The sequence below is a fragment of the Balaenoptera borealis genome, assembly GCF_965194805.1.
Source record: "Balaenoptera borealis genome assembly, chromosome: 2".
In the NCBI taxonomy this organism is placed as follows: Eukaryota; Metazoa; Chordata; class Mammalia; order Artiodactyla; family Balaenopteridae; genus Balaenoptera; species Balaenoptera borealis.
The window spans coordinates 169699618-169727572 of NC_138867.1; the positions used below are offsets into that span (position 1 = coordinate 169699618).

General features: G+C 39.4%; 1 protein-coding gene, 1 long non-coding RNA gene and 1 pseudogene across 3 annotated transcripts; 2 read left to right on the forward strand and 1 right to left on the reverse strand.

The window, feature by feature from the left end:
• The first annotated feature begins 897 nt into the window (after positions 1-897).
• Positions 898-4328, forward strand: LOC309623019 (olfactory receptor 7E178-like). Its single transcript, XM_082379587.1, has one exon. It carries the CDS (start codon positions 922-924, stop codon positions 1882-1884), a length of 963 nt encoding a protein of 320 aa, XP_082235713.1. The 5' UTR covers positions 898-921; the 3' UTR covers positions 1885-4328.
• Positions 4329-4428: 100 nt separating this feature from the next.
• LOC309623003 (olfactory receptor 7C1-like) lies at positions 4429-10867 on the reverse strand (annotated as a pseudogene). Its single transcript has one exon. The product of its transcript is annotated as an olfactory receptor 7C1-like (transcript).
• Positions 10868-13926: 3059 nt separating this feature from the next.
• On the forward strand, positions 13927-27941 carry LOC309623037. The gene is made up of 6 exons (XR_014241241.1): positions 13927-14154; positions 17462-17551; positions 17832-18006; positions 20774-21806; positions 22701-22765; positions 23056-27941. It is a non-coding gene; the product is annotated as an uncharacterized lncRNA (long non-coding RNA).
• Positions 27942-27955: the final 14 nt, after the last annotated feature.

A 27955-nucleotide genomic window follows, 5' to 3' on the forward strand; every position in this document is an offset into this window, starting at 1 on the left:
ACTTATCTCCATGGAAGACGGATGACATAAAACCAAGTAAAGGGGCTTCCCTGGTGGCGCAGTAGTTGAGAATCCGCCTGCCGATGCAGGGGACACGGGTTCGAGCCCTGGTCTTGGAAGATCCCACATGCCGCGGAGCAACTAGGCCCATGAGCCACAACTACTGAGCCTGCACATCTGGAGCCTGTGCTCCATAACAAGAGAGGCCAAGATAGCGAAAGGCCCGCGCACCGCGATGAAGAGTGGCCCATGCTTGCCGCAGCTAGAGAAAGCTCTTGCACAGAAATGAAGACCCAACACAGCCAAAAATAAATAAATAAATAATTTTTAAAAAAGTCATTATTTAATTGAAAAGCTTAAAAAAAAAAAAAACCAAGTAAAGATGAAAAACCCTTAAAGATAACTGGCATACAAATTACATCTGTGAACATTGATTTTAATTTAGGATCCAGTTAGTGTGGTTTTAGCTCTTTAGGACTAAATTACAAATCAAGGAAATTTCCTGTACTGTATTTGGATAAGATACAGTACATTTGGGTGCTTTTTGGTGTCCTTTAACTAGAATGATTTTTTTTTTGTAAGAGAGAATACTTTTAATTCCATCTGCTTCCTTCAAATGGAGGGTACAGATATTTTATTGTGTTCATGGATTTGTGATCTCAGATTGTCCTTACTTCTCTCATACTCTCTAGCCTCATGCCTCTAAAATAGGTGTGTAAAGAAATGGTGAATATTTGGGGCATCAATAAAAATGTGCTCACAACTGAGAAATATTGCTGAAGGTGCTGGAGTGTACGGTTTTCAAGCATGGATACTTTATTTGTGAATTTCTTAAATCCAAAGTATGGAAATTATTAGGGTGCCTCTACATTTGTTTGTTTATTCAACACTCTCTTCTTTTTCAAAAGGTGTCCCATAAACATGGAAGCACAGAATCTAACAGATGTCTCAGAATTCCTCCTCCTGGGCCTCTCAGATGATCCAGACCTGCAGCCCCTCCTCTTTGGGCTGTTCCTGTCCATGTACCTGGTCACTGTGCTCGGGAACCTTCTCATCATCCTGGCTGTCAGCTCTGATTCCCAGCTCCACACCCCCATGTACTTCTTCCTTTCCAATCTGTCCTTGGCTGACATCAGTATCAGCACCACCACCATCCCCAAGATGCTAGTGAACCTCCAGACACACAGCAAATCCATCACTTATGCAGGGTGCCTAGCTCAGGTGACCTTGTTTTCTCTTTTTGGATGTTTGGAGAGTCTACTTCTGACAGTGATGGCCTATGACCGATTGGTGGCCATTAGTCACCCCCTACACTACCTGGTCATCATGAACCCCTACCTCTGTGGCTTGTTGGTCCTGGTGTCATTTTCCATCAGCGTTTTGAGCTCCCTGCTGCACTCCTTGGTGATGTCACATGTTACCTTCTGTGCAGATGTGGAAATCCCTCATTTCTTTTGTGACCTTTCTCAACTCCTCAACCTTGTCTGTTCTGACACCTCCGCCAATAACATATTAATCTATTTCATTGGTACAATCTTTGGTGGAATTCCTCTTTCAGGGATCCTTTACTCTTACAGTCATATTATTTCCTCCATTCTGAGAGTCTCAACATCAGGTGGGAGGTATAAAGCCTTCTCCACCTGTGCCTCTCACCTGTCAGTTGTTTGTTTATTTTATGGAACAGGCATTGGTGTGTACCTCAGTTCAACTGTCTCATCTTCCCCCAGGAAAGCGGCAGTGGCCTCGGTGATGTACACTGTGGTCACCCCTATGCTGAACCCCTTCATCTACAGCCTAAGGAACAAGGACATCAAGAGTGCCCTGTGGAGGATATCAGCAAAATACCTAATGTCAACACCCATGCTATCTTTTTTTGGTTCATAGGACTGGAAAAGGCCGCAAAATCAAATATGTGCAACGAGAAATTCTGAATCTGCTGTCATGTAGCAAAAATATACCTTTATGGCTCTCTGCTTTCTGTTTACACAATTTTTCATCTTAGAATAGCTCTAATGGAATTGGGAAATTATTTGGATCCTCCTTGTGAGTCATAGCCCTTCCAGGATTTTACATAACACCTCAGTATACTCTCTCACTTTCTTTATACATTATCCTGGACCCTTGGTAATGGGCTGTCTTGTTTCTATCATTGCAAAATAATCATAGCTCTCTCTCTTTTTTGTTATTTATTGTTTCTATACTTTTCCTATGATTTTTCCCTGTTTGTTTGGTGGATCTAAACCCTACCTTAATGACAAAGACATCTAATATATTTTTGCTCCTTAATGATTTTTGAACAAATAGGATGGCTATTTAATTTTATTTCCAACCCAAGTTTTTTGAAATTGAAATAGGACCCTATTAATACTGAGTTTGGATACACAGTTATCAACTGGGACTTTCCTAAGAAAACTGGGGTGTATGCTTTCCAAGGAGCAGGTGGGAGAATACCTACCAAAACAAAGTTGATTCCCAGGTTTTCTGATAATTCTCTTTCCCATTCCATTTAACTTCTCCCCAATCATATCACATAGCTGGACACAAAGGGGCAATAATTGAATGATTCCACACCTAAAGTAGTCAAATTTATAGAGACAGAGAGTAGAATGGTGGTTGCCAGAGGCTTTGGGAGGAGGAATGGGGAGTTAGTGTTTAATGGGAAGAGCGTTTCAGTCGGGAAAGATGAAAACATTCTGGAGATGGATGGTGGTGATGGTTGCTAAGCAAGGTGAATGTACTTAATGCCACTGAACTGTACACTTAAAAATGGTTAAGAAGGTAAGTTTTATGTTATGTCATTTTACCACAATAAAAGAAAATCTCCTGTCAGGAATGAGGGACATATGCTCCCATGTTGGGTGTTACTCAGCCCTGAGGAATCAGGTCCTAGAGGGGTCGGCCTCAGCTACAGAGACCACCAGGCAGCCTACATCCGATGACTGTACAATGTCAGTGTGTAAGCATTTGGCTCCTTTGCCCCAACTCCAGCTAACTATAAGGGCTCATCCTAGCTCCAGAGCTCCCTGGTGGTTTTCAAAGGGCTACGATGGGCTTCAATTTGGCTTGAATTTTTCAACTGTCCTTCCTTGCTACAAACAATTTGCCAAACTGCAAAGTCTGAGGGAACAGTCCTCACAAGACTGCCCTCATTTCAGACACCAGCGCAAATTCAGTGGTTCCCGGGGGACCCTCACTGCAGGCCAGTTGGCTACAAATTCAGGGACTCCCTCACATTCAATGATTTTCTACAATATTCAAATTAAGGGAACTCCCTCAGGTTCCATACTGCCCTAGCATGGCTCACAGAACTCAGGAAAACACTCTACTTAGGCTTATAGTTTTATTAGAGCAAAAAGATACAAATTTGAACCAGACAAAGGAAGATACACATAGAGAAAGATCTGGACGGTCCCATATGTGAAGTTTCTTGTTGTCTTCTCTCTGTGGAGTCCAGACCCATTACCTCCTCCTGGCTACAATGTATAACAATAACCCCGCCCCCCCCCAAAAAAAATTGCCAACTGGGTAGCTCATCTGAGCTTCAGTGTCTAGAATTTTTATGGAGGCTTTATTACATAAACATGATTAGGTAAATTGTTGCCCATATGGTTGAACTCAATTTCCAGCTTCCCTCCCCAGAGGTTGGGTTGGTGTCACTTTACCCAAAGCTCCAACCCTTCAATGGTTTGCCTTTTGGGCATGACTGGACCCAATCTTGAATCATCTCATTAGCATAAAGTATCAGATATGGTCCACAGGGCCCACCGTGAATAATCAATCACTCCTATCACTAAGGAAATTTCAAGGGTTTAAAAGTTACTTCCCAGGAACTGGGACAAAGGTCATCTCTCTCTTTAGGTAAGGCCAAATTCCTTACTGTACATATGCCCTTCCATAAGTTTTGACTCCAGGGCACTGCCTGGTAAACTTCCTGCATGCTAATCACTGTCTCAGTCAGCTTCCCAAGGAACTCAACTTTGGACACCTTGTTACTAAGAAAATTAATTTGAGAAGGCCAAAGAGACAGTTCCAAGGTAGTTCTTTGAATAGTAAGCAATGTTCTATGAATTACAAACCTGTTGCTGGGCTCAGTGATGGGAAGATTTAAGGAGAGGAGATGAAGAATAGACACTTTGGGGCAGCAAGGAGGTCCCCATAGAGAATCTTAATGAATCTGGAAGTCCAAACTCAGAGATGTTTTATAGAAAGAAAGTGCAGAGTTTGAAATAATAAGGTAACACACATAGCTGCATGTGTATTATACTTTATAAATATATTTAAAATATTTGACCCCACAGTAGAAATAAAATATGACTTATGAATAATAATTTATTTGTCTGCTGTCATCCTCCTGAAATTTCTGCTCCTCAAATTTCTAGAGTCAATTGTCAAACCCTAAGCACTCCCTGCTTCCCCATTCCCGATTTTCGTTACAAATTTGATAAGGGTCCCAAAGTTCTTCCATTCATTAGATTTTTTTTTTTAATGGGTTTTTTTTTTAAATTTTATTTATGGCTGTGTTGGGTCTTCATTTCTCTGCGAGGGCTTTCTCTAGTTGTGGCAAGCGGGGGCCACTCTTCATCGTGGTGCACGGGCCTCTCACTATCGCGGCCTCTCCCGTTGCGGAGCACAGGCTCCAGACGCGCAGGCTCAGTAATTGTGGCTCACGGGCCCAGTTGCTCCGCGGCATGTGGGATCTTCCCAGACCAGGGCTCGAACCCGTGTCCCCCGCATTAGCAGGCAGATTCTCAACCACTGCGCCACCAGGGAAGCCCCTCATTAGATTTTGAAGACGTTGATTATGGGGGTGACCTCAGTGTTTAACACTGAGTACATTCCTGCCATTCTGGGAAGAGGATATTTCTGAAGAACAGAGGAACACTCCGAGGCTTGTCCATTAGAATGGAGAGACAGGTGACACCAACTTGCAGAAGGTGCTTTATCTTCATTTTGCAGACATACTACTTTATTCTTGTTTCCATTGTCAAAATTCAGTAGCGTGTAGCTGTTCAGATTTTCAGGTGAGAAACCTAAACGTTTCCAGGTCACGCAATCTCCCAAATTTTGTCATCTTAGATCCTTGTTTCCTTTCTCCCATATCAAAGCAATTAAATTATCTGAAAACTATGCCTCAGTTACATAATTTAATTTCCCCATCCTTCAAAAACTGTTCATATAGCCATTTTGCTCTTGCAAGAGTGTCCTAAATGGCTTCTCAATACTCAGTTTCTCTCCCTTTATGTGGCATCCAGACTGACTTTTTAGGTGGAACCAAAACTTATGATTTCTTTGCTTAAAACTTCTTAGTCATTTTCTATTCCTCCTGAGATAAAATTGGAGCTCTCTGACAAAGTTCTAAGACCCTTCATTATTTAGCCTCTTCCATCCCTTTCCAGCTCCCTCACTGGTCCATGGGCCAGCACCATCAGCATCATCTGGGAACTTCTAAATGCAAATGTTCAGGCCCCACACCACACCTGCTGAATCAGACCACTGTGGCTGGAACCCAGGTGTCTCTAGTTCAGCAAGCCCACCAGGTGATTCCACTACACAATAAACTTGAGTATCCACTTGTCTAGAAATATTGGCTTTCTCGGAGTTCTTCAAACCGACCATGTTCTTTCCAGCCTCTAGACCATTGCATTTATTTCTCTATGTCTAGAATTTTCTTCCTCTTTCCTACTCAACATTTTACTTAAATATCAGCACTTAAAGATGCCTTCCCTGACCTCCCATCTAAATTCTCCTAATGTTCTCTCCATCAAGTTAGGCTCTGCTCCCCTTTTACTATTATTACTTTCTGAGTGACTCACACATTTTGAGTATTATGAGGGTCAATCTTTGCACAAGCTGCCTCAGCTATCCTATTCCAAGTTAAACTGATGCATCAAGAAAGTGAGTTTTCCTCCTCTTCCAGGCTAACGTCCTTCGTGAGATGTGATATTATTGATTTAAACAGGCAAGACAATGGACAGTTTCATTGCCTAAACAACACTTGATAGAAATTTGTTATGAAATCTATAAAGTTGTTGATTGTGCCAAAGGAAAATTGCATCATAGTGCAACAGGTAAGGAAGACTTTATCCAACACTACTGCAATCGAAGTCAAGATTTTTGCAATAGGGGAGGAGATTGAACCTATCTCCACTGAAAGAAAAGATGGGAGGATTTTTAAAGCTGGGGGAAGCTAAAGGACAAATACTGGAAGATATTAAGGGAGGGAGGGAGGTTGATAGGATTAGGCCATCTCTTTTTGCTAATTGCTGCTTTTTGAATTTAAGCTCCTACCCTCCCACAGAAGATGAGAGATTGGGAAACTAACTTTCTTGCTGATTACATTTCAAAGGGATGGCATTAAGAAAATCATTCTTGGGTTGTAAAAAGGACAAGAAGCTTGGAGAAGATTTATCTAATTTGAAAGGAGCAGAGAAAGAATTTGAAAGTTATCTAATGTAAGTGCTCTAAGAAAAGAGAGGTCTGGAACAGACAGTCAGGTAGAAACTTGTGTAAAGTTTAATTAAGCTGAGGTGAGCCTTAAGGTAATCTTAGTCAATGGATATCCAAAATTTTCACTGTTGTTGCAACTTTGCAATTCTTTGGGTTTTGAATATGTTCTGGTAAGCTAACCTACGTACTGAAGCAGCAGTTTTAAATTATGTTGACAAGTAACTCGAGTTCTAAACTCAAATGACAGCGTTAACAGTGAGAGTCAAGGCAACAAATCTGGAATGGTAAGATCGTAGGTGAGCACACATCGAGAGCATTGTGTGATTTAGATAACCAAAAATATCAAAAGCAATTCAGCAAAAGGCAGAAGTGAGTTGCCACGATTGAAAATCATGCTTCTTTTTGCAGTTTCCAGAACCAAGCCTGATTTCAGTCTCAAAGCCTAGAGATTAAAGGAATTAAAGGGGGAGGTGGGCCCCCCTTTTGGAAGCCCATTATTGTTCTCCAAAATGGTGACATTTTTCAAGGACACTACTTGGTAGCAAGATGATTCCATCAGATTCCAATCCTAGAGTAGACAAAGATTCTTCTTTACCGAGATGAATATTTATGTGTATATGTTTGCCATTGCCTACAGTGCCTTGGCAAACACGACCATCCAAAGACTTAGCACATCATCCAATTTTTTATCGTGTAGATATGAAAATAAACCTTAACCAAGAGCTACAGTTGTCTTAAGATATTCTGCATCCCTTGAAGCTGCTCAGCATCATGTACCTAGAGGGTGGCAATTTTGTGATTCAATTCCTACCCTCCTGAATTGTAATCCAGCACTCTGCCCTGGCACCATACTTGAAGATATGTCCCCTTTCAGCCAGATTTCATCACCATCTGGATCTTGTGCTTCAACCTCGGTAAATTCACGTTGAAAATGAGGCAACTAGGGCCAACAACTTACTAGCACTTGATCAGTTCTAATATTCTGGACCATGCAGTTTTTCTATCTCTAGTGATACATTTTCGTAGCTTATTTTGCAAATATACTAAATATATGGAGAAGAGTTCAACCTTGCCAATAACTAAATAAATAATTCATCCGTCAGTGTATTTTCTGTTTGGACATATAGCGTGATCTGATAAACTCGGAGATCCAGAATTTAAGCTCTATGAGGGCAAAGATTTTTGTCTTTTTTCCCCCTTCACTTCTGTATTCCAGATACTTGCATCAGCCTGGCACACCAAAGGTGCTCAGTAAGTATTGTCGAATAAATGAATTTGATAAGAACTAGCAATGGTATTGATAAAATGCACTATTTCACTATTCTTATTCAACGATTCTGAGTCTGTATTTGAAGTGGCTGGTATCAACCTGCAGGACTGGAAATCCAACCTGACGTGCAGTGATGGATAAGTAAAAGGAGGGATGCAGAGAGCAGGACTGAGGCTAACAGAGCAATCACCATAAAAGGTTAAGACAAAGTATTCACAAGGCAATTCTGACCAAAGTCACTTATGGAGGATGTATGAGAAACAAAACTCAATGTGATTAAGAGGCAGAATTTCTGGTGGTAGAGGGTGTAGAGAAAAGGGAACCCTCCTGGTGGGAATGTAAATTGGTACAACCATTTTGGAGAATAGTATGGTGATTCCTTAAAAAACTAAATATAGAACTACCATATGATCCAGCAATCCCACTCCTGGACAAATATCCAGAGAAAACCATACTTGAAAAGATACATGCACTCCAATGTTCATTGCAGCACTATTTACAATAGCCAGGACATGGAAGCAACCTAAATGTCCACTGACAGAGGAATGGATAAAGAAGATGTGATATATATATATATATATATATATAATGGAACATTATTCAGCCATAAAAAAGAACAAAATAATGCCATTTGCAGCAACATGGATGGACCTAGAGATTTTCATACTAAGTGAAGTAAGTCAGACAGAGAAAGACGAATATCGTATGATATCACTTATATGGGGAATCAAATACAGAATGATACAAATGAATGTATTTACAAAACAGAAACAGACTCACAGATCTCAAAATCAAACTTATGGTTACCAAAGGGGAAACGTGGAGGGAAGTGATAAATTGGGAGATTAGGATTAACATACACACACTACTATATATAAGGTAGATAACTAATAAGGACTTACTGTAGAGCACAGGGACTCTAGTCAATATTCTGTGGTGACCTATATGGGAAAAGAATCTGAAAAAGAATGGATATATGTATATGTATAACTAATTCACTTTGCCGTACACTTGAAACTAACACAACACTGTAAATCAACTATACCTCAATAAAATTTTTTAAAAAGAGGCAGGATTTCTTTAGCTAACTGCTGCTACCACTGTCAACTCAAAACCCCTGGACCGGTGTTCCCATCTCTGAATACAGAGTGTTCTCCCAAGAACTTTTTGTAGAGTCCTCTTTATGTCCTTGTTCCACAGGCTGTAGATGAAGGGGTTCAGCATTGGGGTGACCACAGTGTACATCACTGAGGCAATCATGCCTCTCCAGGAAGATGAATCAGAACTGAGATACACACCAAGTCCTGCCCCATAGAACAAAGAAACCACGGACAGGTGAGAGGCACAGGTAGAAAATGCCTTATGTTTCCCATTAGCTGAAGGGATTCTCAGGATTGAGGAGACAATTCGGGTGTAGGAGAAAAGGATCCCTGAGAAGGGAACAATGCCAAGAAATCCAGTCACCATATATAGCAGGATGTAATTGACCAGTGTGTCTGAGCAGGCAAGTGTGAGGGCCTGAGAAAGTCCACATTAAAAGTGTGGAATGACCCAGTTGGTACAGAAAGACAGCCGCAACATCAAGAGACTCTGGATTAGGGAGTATGACAAGCTGATGAACCAGGACACAAGAACCAGCAGACCACAGAGCCAGGGACTCATGATGACTGTGTAGTACAGGGGGTGACAGATGGCCACAAATCTGTCTTAGGCCATCACAGTGATGAGAAAAGTGTCCATACCTCCAAAAACCAAGAAAAAATACATCTTGGTATTTTTTGCAGGGTGATGCAGCCTGCATAAGTGTTGGATTTGCTCCGTGTCTGGATGTTCACCAGCATCTTTGGGACCGTGGTGGAAGTGAAACAGATGTCAACAAAGGACAGGGTGGTGATGAAGAAGTACATGGGGGTGTGGAGCTGGGAGTGAGAGCTGACGGCCAGGATGCTGAGATGGGTTTCAATCTCTTGTCTTATAGCCTAGCATGTCATCTATGAAAACATTTCACATGTTGAGAAGGATGTGTATTTTACTATTCGGTTGAGTGTTCTGTAGACATTTATTAGGTCTTGTTAATTCATAACGTTTTCCAAGTCTTCTATATCCTTGTTGATCTTCTGCCTAATTGTTCTATCCATTATTGACCGTGGAGTACTGAAGCCTCTACCTAATGTTGTGGAATTATCTATTTCTTCCTTCAATTCTTCATGTATTTTGGTATTTTCTTCTTCATGTATTTTGGTTTTATCTTATTCAGGGCACATATGTTAATAATTTTTGTATCTTCCCTATTTTTACCATAAAATGTCCCTTTTCATATCTAGTAACTTTTTTGTTTGTTTTAAAGTCTATTTTTTCTGGTATTAGTAAAGCCACTTCAGCATTCTTATGGTTTCTATTTGCATGATGTATATTTTTTCACCCTTTTACTTTGTACGCATTAGACCTTTGAATCCAAGGAGTGTCTCCTATAGAAGACATTTTTTAAAACTGTTTGACAATATCTACCTTTTGATTGTACTGTTTAATTCATTTACATTTAGTTTACTCCTCAGGCCAGGTCCCCATGGGAGGTGGGGCTGCGTGCGGACGCATGGCGAGCGTGCTGACGTCCACGAGCCCCGCCCCCACGGGGCCACCCGCAGGCTTGAACCGCAGCCTCGCGGCGCGGAGGGCGATGAGACAGGCGCCAGCGGCCGGCGATGCGGCGCGCGAGGAGGCGCGGGAGGGGGCGCGGGAGCGCGGCATCGAGGGGCCGGCCTGGCTGGGGCCCGTGGCCCTGCGTCTTCTGGCTGCGACGGGGGTCCACCGTCCGCAACCGCCGGGCGGGGGGCTCCCGAGGGGCCGGGAGGCGAGCCGGGGTCCCCAGGCGGGTGTGGGCATCGTGTCCGCAGCCAGCGTCCCTGAGGCCGCGCTCGGGCCATGACCACTCGGTGAAGTTGCGCTGCGACAGCGCGGCCGACCTCTTCCAGCGCTGTGAGGACCTGTGTGCGCTACAGGACTCGGTGCCTCTGCCCGCCGTGCGCGCTTCCCTGCGGGAGGGCCTGCTGGACTTAACGACCGCTTCCGCGGGGTGGAATGGACGCCGCTCCTGAGCACCCTCGCCCGTGATCTGTATCCAGAGCTTCTTCCAACCACGGCTTGTCGAGACAGGTTTGTAGTTCCCGCTTCCAGGGGCTCTCGTGTGGGTGCTGCGAAGCGGGGTTTTAGATGGTGCAAGGTGGAGGGTGGGCACTAGAACCGGTGCCCAGTGCCCGGGTGTGCGTGCACTAGACGGGGCGTGCAGCCGAGGACTCCTGCCGGCTCGGTGACCCCGGCCGAGTGCCTTAAGGCTTCTAGGCCTCAGTGTTCTCATCTGTAGCATGGGCTGAACAGGGCTCACTCTCTGTGGCGGTTACAAGGTCGCATTCTGTTAATGCTTGTAGACTCTACAATGTAGGACACTTAGCACAGTTTGGAGCATCGTTAATTGTTGCACAGATGTTACCTGGTCTGTTGAACGACTTTGCCTGGTACACGCCAAAGCGATTAGGAAATGGATATATCCCAGCTTCATTTCCTTTCCATTAAAACAGGGCTCAGGAAAAAAAAATTTTTTTTCAATAGTCGTATCATATAGTGGAAAGAGCACCGGTGTGAAGGCAGCTTAGGGTTTGAATTCCAGGGCTTATGCTCTCTGTGGCCTGGGCAGGTTTCTTTTGCACTACAATCCCCACACTTGTAAAATGACATTAAAAACCACTCTTTCTGTGGGTTCTTAGAATTAATTAAGCAGGTTATGTGTGTAAAGTATCCTGGCACTTGAATGACTTGTCAGAACTAACGGCTGCTGGAGACAATGCTTCTGCCCTAGGTAATCTCCCCTTCTACTGGGCGGCAAGTAAACAAGCACAGTAGTCAGTGCTCTGGAAGAAGTGAGTTCTGGTGCTGCAGAGCACAGAATCTTTTTTTTAAATTTAATTTTTATTTTATATTGGAGTATAGTTGATTTACAGTATTGTGTTAGTTTCAGGTATACAGCAAAGTTATTCAGTTATATGTATATCCATTCTTTTTCAGATTCTTTTCCCATACAGGTTGTTACAGGATATGGAGTAGAGTTCCCTGTGCTATGCAGTAGGTCCTCGTTGATTACCTATTTTATATATAGTCGTGTGTATATGTTAATCCCAAACTCCTAATTTATCCCTCCCCCCGACCTTTCCCCTTTGCAGAGCACAGAGTCTTAGAAGGGAAAGTTCAGGGTAGGCTTCTTGGAGGAGGTGCCATCCTTTCTAAGGATATGTAGAAGTTCCTGGGGTGGCAGGAGGGAGCAGTGTGTGTCAAAGTTTGAGAAACATAAGAAAATATGGCAAAACTAAGGTACAGGAGTGGAACTCAGGGTTTGGGAAAGAAATGAGAGTTGATACTGGAAACCTACTGGGGCCCAACAGAAAGGGGCCTTGTTTGTCCTGTCAGAAGTTTGGATGTTTATCCTGAAGGCTGTGGGAAACCCTAAAGAACAAGGAGATGGACTTCTGGTTTAGAGGTTCACTCAGACCTCCATGTGGAAGGCACTTGATTGGGTGCAGGGTGAATTGTAATCTAAGGGTCCCACTTAAGTTATAAAAGGTTGGACTGGATTTTGGAGATCCGAGAGAGAATGCGTGAGGCCTGGTGACCAGTTAGAAAAGGGAGGGCAGCAAGCGTGGGTGACAGTTTACAGCTGCATCTTTTTGTGAGATACAGAGCACAGTAGGAAGGGATTGGGGTGGGGAGAGGATCTTACTTAATCTTCAGTGCTTTAGAGGGGCCTGGTAGACGTGTCTGGGCCCAAGGTACAGATCTGGGCTTTTTGGGAGGACAGGTATTTGAAGGCATGGGAGAGACTTAGGTTACCCACAAGAAGATCCAAAGAATCATAGGTCTGAGAGTTTTTTAAGTGGGTATATTTGAGGATGTTTATAAGCTGAGAGAAAGTAGCCAGCAGAGGAAGGGTGTGAAGATCTAGGAGAGGAAATGATTGTTCATTTGTTTTCAAAAAGCTGAATACTTATTGTGTGCCTGGCCCTTTTCTAGGATCTGGGGTTCACACCATCTGTTATCTCTTCTGCAAGGACAGTTCAACTCATCCCTGGTGAAGAGAAGTCAGATTATTCTTTGCATCCCATTCAGGTGTAGGAACTGTTCTGTACCTCTGAAGGGACTTTACTTAACCTGAGTAATAGGTTAGAAATCAAAAGAAATTATAGCTGGAAGGGACCTTAAAGGCCAGTGTACTTAATTTTGCCTAATATTTTACATTGAATGTAAGAACAATTTATTGCAGAGCCCATTCTCTTCAGAGTTCCTTCACTGACCTTTCTTTATGTCTTGCATGCAGTGGGTCTAGCTTGTAGATTTTGGCCTCCTCCTCAATTTGCTTCTTCATCCATATTCCATTTTGCCCGGACTATGGCAGAAGCTCCTGGGTGGTTTCGTGGCTCCTGGGCTCTGTTCCTCTAAGTTCATCTGCCTACTCGGGTTGAGTGATCTTCTAACATGAAAAGATACGCCTAAAATAATGCTGCTAATGACTTGCCCACACAGAGTTAGTGCGTACTAGCCGCCCAGCGTGTGCTCTGCCCAGAGGCGTGTAGTCTGAACTGTGCTCGGCCAAGCCTCATGGGGCTCTTTGGCCCTGAGGAAGGGGAGCTTTTTGTGATCACTCCCTTTATCTAATCGGTCCTTCAGCAGCGGGGGCACCTTTTTCTAATCAGCGGAGGCACCCTTACTCAGCCAGTGGTAGCCCCAAGCCTCATCACCTGTGGGATACAAGCCATGCTCTCTCCCAGGCTTGCTTTGGCCAACATCTCTATTTTCATTTCTGTCTGTTCTCACACTTGGACCCCTGGCCTTTAGTCATCCCCACCTGCAGTATTTACAGTGCCCAGCAGGTGTCAGGCTTGAGTGTCTTTGCACGGGTGCTCCCTCTGCATTTAATGCACCTCCTCCTCCAACTGTGCAGAGCCTCAGCTTTCTAGATTCTACTTCAGGGTTATCATGAAGCCGTCAGATATAACTTTTTGCCTCCATAGGAACCTCTGTGCATAAAGGTTATGGTTCTTTATCTCATGTGATTGAAATTTTGAGTTTACACATGTCCCTCCTTAGTGAAGGCTTTAAGGGCAGGAGTCATTTCTAATCCTTAGCACAGAGCAGATGCTTTTTTTTTTTTATTTTTTAGATGCTTTTTAATGATGATAAAACGTTTAAATTACTCATTTTACAATAATTTTGGTTTAGGTTGTGACAGAAATAAAGTTTACAGAAGTCGTGTTCCTGCGATAAGAAATAAAGATGTGACCTTCCAGTTGTGTAAAGCTCATGAATGCTGTGTAAGTGCGTCGGGTGCGCTAAGGAACCTGGAGCTAAATGGGCTAGTTCTGAGAGAGAGAGACTTAACTATGTTAACAAAGGTAAGCTTTCATTGTGTCCTGCCAACATTTGATAGTTGCTTTTGGGGCAAACTAAACCAATAAAAGTTTAAACTTGTTCTCCCCATTAAAGGGATTGAATAAATCAGCCAATTTGGTGCACCTGTGTCTTGTGAATTGTCCTATTGGAGATGGAGGTTTAGAAAGTGAGTTTCAGTCTTCTTTAAGTCTCTTCCCATCAGACTGGTCTCGTGATTTCCTACACACCATGTTACTTCCTGTCTACCTTTTCTTGGTGTTGTTCATGCCTGGATTGTCTCCTGTACCTGCTCAAACCTTGGTCCATTCTCATATGTACCATGGAAGTTTGTCATGCTGGATGCTGTCAGAACTAATTTTACTTACGTTTGTGTTAAGCCACAAAACACACATTTTGTATAATTTCTGTTTTTTGTGTTTGTTTATATTTTTATGGTTTCTCTTCAAGAAATATCATGAGAAGGGAAATAGCAAGATGTAAAGAGCAAGAAAGTCATCATTCTCTTTAGATTGTTAGAACATGTATCTGCAATCATAATTGTAATGCACTGTGGTATGTGTTAAAATAGGAAATAAATGTAACATCCCGTAGGAGCAGCAAATTCAGTGGTGTTGGTGAGGGTGTGTCATGGAAGTAATCACAAAGCAGGTGACTGTTGGTTGGGGTCCTGAAACATTAGTGTGTTCCCTGTGTCCAGTAGTGGTCTGGAGGGGTCAGGAAGCCTGCCTTTCAATTTGAGGGAACAGAGGGTTTGAGGTCCTCTCTCTTCTATTGCTCTAGTATACTGCATAGCACCTAATAAAATACTGGGTTTATAGTTGACATTTAAATCGCTGATTGGTAATCAAGATTGGGATATATCATTGGAAATGAAAATAGGAAAAATCTTATTCTTTTTAGGTGTTTCTTTTTTTTCCTGTGTCTCAAAAGGTATGTAGTACTTTAATGAGTGGTTGGGAATAAAGTTTGCAGTATTCAGTGTATTCAGTTTTAGTATCTAAATAGAAGTAAACTGTTGCTGTAAACTGGAATAACACTTTGTTACTGACAAGTTTTAGAATGCATCAGTTCGTCAATTACCTGTTTGGGAAGATTGTAGTTAATGATTTTAAGACTGTGGCTATAAACCTCCAATTGACTCAAGACAAGCAAATAAGTCAAGATTTACAAATGTATAGGCTCTTCATCTTGTGTGTGTGGTTTTTTTTTCCTTTTAGTTATTTGTCAAGGTATAAAGAACTCTATCACTCTTAAGACAGTACACTTCACGGGGTGTAATCTGACATGGCAGGGAGCAGATCACATGGCCAAGATCTTAAAGGTGATTTTATGTTTAAACTTTCATGAAAACATATGTGATTGAAGCACATTAATACATTGACCCAGATGGCAGTTAATTTTTGTCTTTTGATACATGTGAGTGCAGCTTTCGTTTTGTTGACAGAATATGACCAGTTTTTAGTTTGGGATTCTACCATTTAGTAAAGATAGTCCACTTAATTTTAGAAATAAGAGATTTAATATATAATACATAATAATACTTTTATGTATTTTTAGTTACTGAAAACATTGATTGTGATACTGTGAAGAAACTATGCCATTATAGTCTTCAAGACTTAAATAAATCAACTGTTTATTAGCTGCTGTAGTTTATAAACTAATAAAAATCACTACATCAGCGATTTGTAAATACAGTTTTTAAAATAATGCCTTAACTTTACAGTGGTTATAATTACGGTATTTAGGCCTAAAGTTATTTAATACTTTGACATGAAGCCTTTTTAATAGTTTGGTGGTACAGATCAGGGATAGGTAAACTATGGCTGGTGGGCCAGATCCAGCCTGGTTCTGACTTGCTAAAATGCACCTGGTTTTGTAAAGAAAGTTTTTTTTGGAACATAGTTGCACCCATTGTTTACATGGTAGTTGTGGCTACTTTCACCCTATGCCAGTGGGGTAGGGTAGTTGCAACAGAAACTGTATAGCCCACAAAGCTGGAAATGTTTAAATTTAGATTTTAAAAATTGAAAAATTCTTTGAGCCTATACAGGGCAAGTCCATTGACCCCTGGGGTAGAAAACAGTCAAGAACTTGGGTGCCTAAGCCAAATGGCCTAGGTTCAAATTCCCTTTCTCCCATTTCATAGCTAGTGACCATGGACAAATCACTTAACGTCTGTGCCTCATTATGAGGTTTAAATGAACTCATTTGCATAAATAGTGCCTGGCACATACTAAGCACTGTGTAAGTGATTGCTGTTATTTCTCCTTGGAGCTTTTATAAGTTATTGTTAATAGAAAAATGACACTGATGATTTTCCTTTTAGAGTGTCAAAGGCACTTTGAGTCTTTTATTTTTTCAAGAATGTAAAAAGACTTTTTTCATTTAAAGTCAGTGTTCCCTGTTACCAAAATTTATTTTATGAATATAAAGAATTGAATGTCTTGGGGCTTCCCTGGTGGCTCAGTGGTTGAGAGTCCGCCTGCCGATGCAGGGGACACGGGTTCGAGCCCTGGTCTGGGAAGATCCCACATGCCGCGGAGCAACTAGGCCCGTGAGCCACAACTACTGAGCCTGCGCGTCTGGAGCCTGTGCTCCACAACAAGAGAGGCCGCGATAGTGAGAGGCCCATGCACCGCGATGAAGAGTGGCCCCCACTTGCCACAACTAGAGAAAGCCCTAGCACAGAAACGAAGACCCAACATAGCCAAAAATAAATAAATTAATTAATTAATTTAAAAAAAAAAAAGAAAAAAAAGAGAATTGAATGTCTTTAAGACAATACTTGTGGTTAAATGTTAAACCATTATTTTCCCAAGGCACATCAAACTGGCTCTGCATAGTCCAGGCCTCTAAAGCTTGTGTGCATACCCTAGGGAGCATGTGAGATCCATTTTGTAAATATAGTTTTTAAAATAATGCCTGGGACTTCCCTGGCAGTCCAGCAGTTAAGACTGTGTGCTCCCAATGCAGGGGGCCTGGGTTCGATCCCTGCTCAAGGAACTAGATCCCACATACATGCCGTAACTAAGAGCCCACATGCCACAACTAAAATATCCGGCATGCCACAACTAAAGACTCGGCACAGCCAAACGAACAAACAAACAAATAAATAAATATTTTTAAAAAATAAATAAAATAATGCCTTAGGAGTTAGGAAAAGAAAATATTAGAACCTATTTACCTTTGTATCATTTAAAAAATATCTGTGTAGTTTATAATGTACATAAATTATATGTATAGAACTTCATGTGTATAATTTGTTAATAAATAAGATGCATATTAAAAAGTTTTCTTTGGGTTGCCCAGTCAGGTGTTTGGAGACCATTGGAGGACAGAATGATGACATTTAGAGCCTCAGCAACGATAGAATTTAGAACCAATTCCCTGACTTAGAAGGTAAGGAAAATAATTCATAGACTGTAATTGAGTTGTCCAACTTTACATAAGTGTTCAAAAGCAGGTCATCCAGTGGGTGGAATCTAATCACTGACCGACTAGAATCTGGGTCACTGGACTCGTAAACCAGAACTGACTGTTTAATTTCTCAGGTTGATTCTCCTGGCATATATGCTTGATATGTGTGTGTGTAAATCTCTGACATAATAAGCCATACTCAGTAGGCACACACTGTTTCCTTATTCAAGCATCGTAATTTCATCCCATTAAATCTTTGAAGTATCAGACTACCAGAAGGCATGAAGCAACCTGGGCTGAGAGTCTTCGTTCCAGGAGACCTGATCTCGACTGTATGGCTGGTTTGAGGCGCATCACTCTGAACTGCAGCATGCTCATTGGTGACCTGGGTGCAAGTGCTTTTGCAGAATCTCTTAGTGAGGATTTATGGCTTAGAGGTAAATTCTAAAATTGAAAGTATTGAATTTTTTTTTTTTTTAAAACGCATTGTTTACTTTGTTTATTTATTTATTTTTGGCTGTGTTGGGTCTTCATCTCTGTGCGAGGGCTTTCTCTAGTTGCAGCAAGCGGGGGCCACTCTTCATCGCGGTGCGCGGGCCTCTCACTGCCGCGGCCTCTCTTGTTGCGGAGCACAGGCTCCAGACGCGCAGGCTCAGTAATTGTGGCTCACGGGCCTAGTTGCTCTGTGGCATGTGGGATCTTCCCAGACCAGGGCTCGAACCCGTGTGTCCTGCATTGGCAGGCAGATTCTCAACCACTGCGCCACCAGGGAAGCCTTTGAATTTTTAATATGAGATATGCTTAGCTTTTGGCATGATACTGTTGTGATAGGATTTTTTTTTTAAAACCTCATTTTTCTGTTAGCTTTTATGTTGCTTTTAAACTTTCTCTAAGAGTTGCATATATTCTTTATAGAAAATACAGAGTAACAAGAGAACAATTACCTGTAATCTTAATACCCAGACATAATCACTGTTCATTTTGGTGTATATATTTTCAGTCTTTTTTTTCTGTAAATATATTTGTACACTTAGTGATTACAAAAATAGAATTGTAGTATACTTGCTATTTCATATTCCTGCTTTTTTCGCTTAATGATGTATCATGTAGTATTCCATCGTATTGATGTCCCATAGTTTAATCAATACTTTGCAATTAGATTTAGACAGTTTGCTTTTCCCTGTCAGAAACAATGTGAATACGTTGTATATACATCTGTATGTCCATTGGGATTACCTCTGTAGAATAAGGTACTAGAAGTGGAATGACTAAGTGTGACATATTTTTAAGACTTTTCATACACATTGCCAAATTACCACCCAGAAACGCTATGCCAATTTGTAGTCCACCCCAACAGTGGATGTGAAGCCTGCCTCTCACAAACACTGGCTTGTAGCACTTTCAAAAAACTGTAAAACTACAAAAATGAGTACCTCTGCCTTTTTCATGCAAGTGGGATTCCTCCAAATTTTATAACTTTTTTCAGTTAATTTAGTATGAGCATTTTAGCAAGTCAGTAAATTTGCATCTACTGCATCATTTTTTGGGACTGTTCAGTGTTCTATTATATGAATATGCCACAGTACACATAGCTTATCCATTCTTGTATATAAGCTATGTCCAGTTTTTCAGTTATTACAGAATAAAAGCCTTTAAAAGCCTTGGTTTAATCTGATAGGAGAATAACCACAGTTTGTTTTATTTTGTATTCATTTGATTTACTCGTGAGGTTTACTGGCTGTATTAATTTGGCTAGTTGGTTAATTACACCCTGTGTCCATTCTTCTGTAGTGAGAGTTTGTAAGGGTTGTATCATATCCTGTCAGATCCATATGTCTGACTTGCTATTTCTGTGTGTTGTGGGGTGTTGAAAGACTCCAGTTATTTTAATGTGATGGTCCACACAACACTTAAAAAGATGACTCATGATAGTTTCCTTTCATGTAATATTTTTTAATACCTGTGCTTTTGTGATGATCCCTTTGGTTTAAATGAGTAGGTTGTTCAGCCCCAGAACTACTAGAATTCATGATCATTTGTTCCAGTTTTTGTCTGACCTGTTACTCAGAGAGTTCTTGACCATCATACTTTCATGATAGGTTTTTAGTATGTAGTCTCTATTCATACATTCTTTGAATTTGTTATTATGTGTATCCTCTTAGACTTGTCTTTTTTGCTCTAAAACTAACAGTTGTTACATTTCTTCTATTTTATTTTGTTTTCCCCTTTTAACTAGTTTCAAGTGTGATTTGAAGCTCAAGATCATGATCAAAAGAATGCAGTGCATTTCTGAGCTCCACCAGTTTTTGCTTGTGAGGTTTACACTGCCACTGCCGCCCTTGCTAATTCTCAACTGAGATTCATTTTGTGATGTTTTTTGCTCATAGGTTATATATATTTATTCTTCAGTTCTGTAATTGTAAAATATGTTGGATGATTTATTGGTGCTAAAGGCAGGGTTATCATTGCACATCCAAGAAGAGGTTTGTTTTGTTTTGTTTTTTTCTTTATTGGAGTATAATTGCTTTACAATGGTGTGTTAGTTTCTGCTTTGTAACATAGTGAATCAGCTATACATTTATATATACCCATATCTCCTCCCTCTTGCGTCTCCCTCCTACCCTCCCTATCCCACCCCTCTAGGTGTTCACAAAGAACCGAGCTGATCTCCCTGTGCTATGCAGCTGCTTCCCACTAGCTATCTATTTTACATTTGGTAGTGTCTATATGTCCATGCCACTCTCTCACTTCGTCCCAGCTTCCCCTTCCCCCTCCCCGTGTCCTCAAGTCCATTCTCTATGTCTGCGTCTTTATTCCTGTCCTGCCCCTGGGTTCTTCATAACCATTTTTTAAAAAAAATTCTGTATATATGTGTTAGCATACGGTATTTCTTTTTCTCATTCTGACTTACTTCACTCTGTATGGCAGACTCTAGGTCCATCCACCTCACTAAAAATAACTAAATTTCGTTTCTTTTTATGGCTGAGTAATATTCCATTGTATATATGTGCCACATCTTCTTTATCCATTCATCTGTCGATGGACACGTAGGTTGCTTCCATGTCCTGGCTATTGTAAATAGAGCTGCAATGAACATTCCAAGAAGAGGTTTTTAAATTGGATTATGCATTATGTGTGTGCGTATACGTTTCTGTTTTTCTCCGTACCCAAAATTACAAACCTGCCATGGCTGGTCTTGTGCAGGCCTCTTCCACACGTGAGAAAATGAGAGTTGTCTATATGTTAAATCTGTATAGAGTTAGCAAGTGACCTTTTGTCTTTCATCGAAAGCACTTGACCTGCAGCAGTGTGGCCTCACCAGTGAAGGAGCAAAGGCTTTGCTAAAGACCCTTGAAACCAACAGAACTCTGGTCGTTTTGGATATAAGAAAAAATCCACTCGTTGATATGTGGTCACTTTTTTTTTAAATTGATAAACACATAGCAAAACAAAAAGAATTTGTTCACGTATTGACAATTTTTAAAACTTAACGTGTTGAACTTTCCTCATCATATACAGTTGGCCCTTGAACAACGTGGGGGTCGGGGTGCCGACCCCTACGCAGTTGAAAATCTGGGTATAAGTTTATAGTCAGTGGTTCCGCATCTGTGGATTCAACCAACCTTGGCTCGTGTAGGACGATAGTACATATTTATTGAAAAATATCCGTGTGTCAGTGGACCCGCGAGGTTCAAACCCATGTTGTTCAAGCGTCAACTGTACTTTTATAATGTTGCACTTCCCTTATGTTTTTAGCAGATAATGTACTAATTAAAGTGAGTTATACCTTTAAATTGTTCTTATCTCTACTCTGAATAGAGGTGAACCTAGATACTAAGCCTGCTTCTACCAAGAGCATTATTTCCTTCTTGTGCAACCTGTGAATTCTTGCAAGGAGTACTTTATTCATTTGTCAGTTTCACAAGTAATTTTTTTAATAGCTTCTGTGTGCCAGATACGGGTTTAGGCACTAGGGATAAAGCAGTGAACCAGACAGACAAAAGTCTTGCCCTCGTGGAGCTTACATTCTAGTGAAGGAGTTCAGATAGAAATGAGTAAACAGATAAGTAATATAATTTTAGACAATAGGAAGTGCAGAAATATCGTAATGTAAGGAGAGTGAGGAGGGGCAGGTAGGACTACATTGGATAGGTTTGTTAGGGGACAGCTTCACTGGAGAAGTGGCATTTGAACGGAGACCTGAATGAAGAGAGGAGCAAGCCATGGAAGATCTGGGGTAAGCACACTCCAGGACAAGGAGGCAATGAGTATGCAGGCATGTAGGTGGGTGGAGTATTTAAGGAAAAGCAAGGAGGCCAACATGGCCAGAGTACTGAGTGAAGAAGAGTGTGGTATGACATGAGGTCAAGGAGCTAGCCAGGGGTCTGATCTTGTAAAGTCTTGAAGGCCAGAGTAAAGATGTGGATTATTCTAAATGAGTAGAGGGTTTTGAACTGGAAAAAGGCATGATCCAAGTAGTATCTGAATAAGGTGACCTGGTATAGAGAATAGACTTGGGAGGATAAAGAAGAGAAACAGGGAGACCAGTTAGGAAACTATCACAGTGGTCCAAATAAGAGATGTTTATGGCTTCGCTTAGGCTGGAAGTTTGGAGCAAGTGAAAAGTGGTTGAATTCAGGCTGTGTTTTGAGGGTGTAGCTAACAAGACTTGCAGATATATTAGATGTGAGGTATGAAGGAAATCGTAACAAGGAGACAAGTCGTTGGTGATTATGTGTGCAACTGGGTGGTATCACTTAGAAGAAGGGAGCTGATGGGAGGAGCAGCTTTTGAGGGAATATCAGGACTTTGGTTTGTTATCTTAGATGTGCTTTAGGTATCTAAGTGTCTGGACAGTGCTCAGACTGTACTTTCTATCCAGAGGTATCCAAAGCCACCTTAGATGCAAAATGTTTAAAGTTGACCTTTGCTCCTGCCAAAATAGTAGCCACTGGGGGCAGTCTGCAAGATGGCATCTTAGGTTTTTGAGGAAGAAATTAGAATACACAAAGGGGGAAATAAGTGTATTTAATTTTATGGGAAAAACAATAATTAGTTGGCTTTTGGTTTTAAATGGAAATAGCCACTCATTGGGAAATAATTACTCTAGTTTCAATTTATTTTACTTTAGATCATTCTGTGATGAAAGCAGTTATCAATAAAGGTCTCCAGAATGGAAGGAGTGCCAAGTCAGAGGTATGTAACATGTTTTAGTTCTCTTGGAAGAATTTCTCTTTAATGGCTTGTTTTTCTTTCTTTCTTAAAAGAAAATTATCAAGGTACTTTCTGCCATCTTAAAACTAAGTTTTTAGTCAAATGAAATGGCTCTTCTGTTTTTGAAAATGTCATGTGATGCTTTAATTTAGGTTCCCAGAAATGCAGATTGAAAACCTTTTATTAACTTAAAATATCTTATTTTCCAATTAAGATCAAACCCTCATAAATTACCTGTAGCTTAAATGGCATATTTATCATTTCTCTCTCAGTACCAGCAGATAACTTCTCCATCGGTGAAGGAACCATCCAAAGCTGCTAGACAGAAAAAGAGAACTATAATTTTGGGAAGTGGTCGTAAAGCAAAAGCTACTATTAGAATTGGTAACTCTTTTTTTTAACGCTACTAGAACTTATATCCCTTATGTTTTCCAGTGTGCTAAAATTAAAACAACCAATATTAACCACATGCATATTAGGAGGCCTATAATTATTTTGATACTTATGAGAATTTGTAGAATACAGATATAATAAATGAATTTAAAGAGATGTTAATATTAACCAACATTATTGTCTGGATTTCATAAAAAGTTTGTTATTTTGAAAATATTTCCTGGTTGATGATTACTTCTAATACTTTGCAATTGAAATTTGGGGTGCACTTTGATGATAATTTTAGTAGTGGTGCTTTTGAGGGATGATTTTGTTTTTTTATATGAAGAATTACCTTTTGTGCTATAAGAAGCAAAATTTCTTCCCAGTTCCAACCTTCCCATTGTTCCCTGCTTCTTTCTTAGAAATTCTTGCTGAATTTTTTGAGTCAGGCAATATCTTGTTTCTCTCAATGATAAAAAAAAGTTGAAATATGTATTATCCTTATAAAAGACTTCTACAGACAAGTTTATTGACCTAGATGTAACATTTTAGAAAAACATTTTCTAAATGTTTACTGTAATGTATATTTAATTTTCCAAATGATAGTTAACCCAGGATTTTACAACTAAGCCTATAATTTTGTTACCAAATGTAATAAAAAGCTTTTAAAACCCTTTAACAATCAATGGTCTAAGTTTCACATTCTCCTGAATATATAAATTTGCTATAATTCACTTCTGATAATGTTTGCATGGTTTCTAAGAGACCTTAACTTTTAATTTTCTGGAACATATTATCGTTAGTCACAAATAGTCTTTTTTTTTTTTTGGTGATAAGAATGAATAGCAGGAGCAGCACTTGTTAAACCAAATCTAATATGAAACTGACTCTTCCTTGTGAGTAAATTTGAATTTTGAAACAGTAAAACAATAAGGTTTAATATAAAGCAAAATAAATTTTTTATATTTATGATCTGCCAATTTCCCAGAAAATGTTTTGTGGTGACTTTAGTTATATACCATATACATTAAAATCACCAATGGACAACACATCTTTTATTCAGGTGCCATCTGAAAATTGTAAAAATTTGTTGACTTAATATCACTGAACTGTCCACTTTAAAATGGTTAAAATGATAAATTTTCTGTTTTGTGTATTTTACCACAATTTTTAAAAAATGTGTTGTTTGAAGATTTTTAGGTTTTATAAAGGTATTGTATTAGCATAACAATGAAACATTTAAAAGATCACCTGTAATCTCATTATCCTATCAAGCAATATTTACATTTTCATTTTCTCTTCCTGTTATCTACAAACATAATTCCACATAGCTTCAATATAATTAGCCATTCTTATCATTTCATATTAAATTTAAATTTTATGATTCATAGTTATACTTTTTAACATTGTATTCACAAGGTTTCATTGAGTTGGTCAATTTTTCATATTGGTGAAATATTGGAAATAACCTATAATAAACTATTGTAAACATCTTCATAGAGACAGCTTTTTTTTTTTTCTACTTAAAGATGTATGTTTTTGATTCTCTGTTAATCAACTTGCTTGGGCAATAGTGTATTAAATAGAAGTCGTTAAGAGTGTTTATTAAGTCAAAAAAAAGCTTATGATTTGTCTGCCAATTGTTATTTCAAGACAGTGATATTTTAATAATCAAATAGTACATACAAAGAAGTTAAGATTTGTGATATCACACTAATTACATATTATTATTAAAAATTTATATCATATGTAAAGCATTCTTAAAATAGCTAAGTTGACTTTTTCTATAATATTAGAAATGGAAATATATATAAATAAAACATGTATATGTAAAACGTATTAGGAATTCTATAATATTAGTACCTGGTGGTATATAATAGGGCATCATGGAATGAGAATAAAACAATTAAAATTTTTTTTTTTATTTAGCGTGATTAAACAAGGTGGAAATGTAACTGAAGTATACAAGCTCATTGAGCTATTTTAAGAGTAATTTTATTTCTTGGGCTTTTTTTTGTATTTGCCTCAGTTATTTGGAGACATAGAGGTAAGCCCAATCAATATCTGGGTATACACTTAGATCCAGGTGAGTATAGGGGTGAAATAATGGTGTGAATTGTGTCACATTTATGTTGTAATTATGTATGCCTAAAAAAAAATGGGAACTTTTATTAGAAATTTTTTTATATTCTAACAAGAAAAGTGTAATTAAAAAAAATTTTAATACAAATATATTTGCATTAGTTTCTGAAAGTAAAGGAAGGGTATACACATACAAACCACATGCATACAAACATTTTTTTTTGAGGGTAATTAAGTTAAAAAACACAATAAAATAGCACAAAATGAACTGAGCTCCTATATATTTTTAAGAGGCATGTAAATCACACAGGTTCATGTGGTGATTATCAATAAGCTACACTCTATGAAATATTTATCCTATATTACCACATACACTCTATTTTACACTCCATCCTAATGCTGCTAAAATGTAGTAGAAAGCAGCAGCATAGCACAGGGAGATCAGCTCAGTGCTTTGCGATGACTTAGAGGGGTGGGATAGGAGGGTGGGAGGGAGGCTCAAGAGGGAGGGGATATGGGGACATGTGTATGCATATGGCTGATTCGCTTTGTTGTGCAACAGAAACTAACGCAGAATTGTGAAGCAATTATACTCCAATACAGATCTATTAAAATAAATAAATAAAATAACATAAAATATAGTAGATTTGAAGGATAAATATAACCATTTTAACCTATGATTTTTTTTTCAGGAAATTCAAATTTAATATTTAAATGTGAATTTTAATATATGGCTTGTTCTAAATAAAATATTAACACGTAGGTCTAGTTTTTGCAACCAAATATTTCATATAAAGATACTTGCCTCTTTACTACTGAAATATAGGATAAGTCTCCACATTTCACTCTTTTATCTAGTGGGTTTCATTTGTTTTTTTGTGTGTGTTTTCTATATGAAATCAAAGGAAAAGCGAAGGTTGACAGGCTTATAGGAGAGTAACATTGACTCACCTACCACCCAGCAACTTGCAGTCTTATAACTTTTATTGTTTTTACATAGAAAAATTCATTTTAAATTGAAATTTTGGTCTAATTCTGAAGATTCTGTTTGGCAAAAGTCATGGGTGTGTATCTGTGTTTCTCTGTCCTTGAGATTCAGAAATGCCAAAGGTGTTCAAAGATTCAATAAACTTGAGTGTTTCTGCATGATACATAAAATGTATCATACTTTGGGATTTTTTAAAAATTTATTTTTGCATTTCTGCACATCTCAATACTTTTGTTTTAGTTAAAATAACTTGTTACTGTAGAGAAGTTATATTTTTTTAAAATGCTGGCTTATGTAAAACCTTTGTACAAAACGATCCTCTTTTTAATGGCCTTGGCATCATTGTCAAGTGCCTGTTTGATTCCTTTCAAAGTGTACACGTGTGACAGTTGCTTTGTAGACCTTTGGTGCATCTTGATTCCTTCTTTTCATGCTTTCTCAAACATAGGCTTGGCCACAAAGAAACCTGTAAGTAATGGAAGGAAACACTCTGCTGGTAAAGAATGTTATGCTCCTGAACCTCTACCACCTGGTGTGTCTGGTTTCCGGCTGTGCCGTACTGCAGAACGTGCAAAAAGCAGCAGATAACTTGTTTGCATTCCCTGTCTTTTTCAGTCGTTCAGAATTCTTTATTTTGGAACTTCCATTACGTGGGCGGTCTCTGGTGCTTTCCGTAGAGGAAAAAAGATAACTCACACATGGCTTCTGCCTAATGAGCCCCTAAGGAAGAAAAACAAAAAGTAGTTGGGAGTGTCAGGTTGTTTCTCAAGTGTCACAACAGAGGTAACCCCGTGGGAGTCTTGAGGAGACTAAAATTATCACCAATTGTGCAGGTGAAAAAAGTTTCACTAAAGGCAGGTGTAGTTGAGCCAAGCCCTACAGCACAGAAGTAGGAATTCGGATATGTACGAATGGGAAAAAAGACATTTTAGGCATGGGAAATAGTTTAATGCAGAATGGATGAGAAATATGCATTAGACCTATTCTAAATCAACTGGCTTATTAACTCAGTAAATCAGATTTAGTGAGTCAAACTAGCTTTACCTGATTACTTATCCAGGGTATAGCTGTTCATAGTAATTTTTGTCATAGAACTGTAAATAAAATTGTTGAACTATAGCTTTAGACTTGCTAAGTGAAATAGATTGCTCTAGATGATTTTCAAGTGACTTACTTGGTAGTATTCACGAAATTGGGGGTTAACAATTGCTTAAGAAAACAAGAGAATTGATTTTAAATAGTACTTGATATTGTAGGTGTTTTCCTTCTCTTGTGTTTCTTGCCTAGAGAAGTTCCTTTAGCATTTGTTGTAAAGCTGGTTTGGTAGTGCTGAACTCTCTCAGCTTTTGCTTGTCTGTAAAGGTTTTAATTTCTCCATCACATCTGAATGAGATCCTTGCTGGGTAGAGTAATCTTGGCTGTAGGTTTTTCTCCTTCATCACTTTAAGTATATCCTGCCACTCCCTTCTGGCTTGCAGAGTTTCTGCTGAAAGATCAGATGTTAACCTTTTGGGGATTCCCTTGTGTGTTATTTGTTGTTTTTCCCTTGCTGCTTTTAATATGTTTTCCTTATATTTAATTTTTGACAGTTTGATTAATATGTGTCTTGGCGTGTTTCTCCTTGGGTTTATCCTGTATGGGACTCTCTGTGCTTCCAGGACTTGATTAACTATTTCCTTTCCCATATTAGGGAAGTTTTCAAATATAATCTCTTCAAATATTTTCTC

Bases quoted from the DNA above. Each gene is read 5' to 3' on its own strand.
- LOC309623019 (XM_082379587.1), top strand. From the start codon at position 922: ATGGAAGCACAGAATCTAACAGATGTCTCAGAATTCCTCCTCCTGGGC.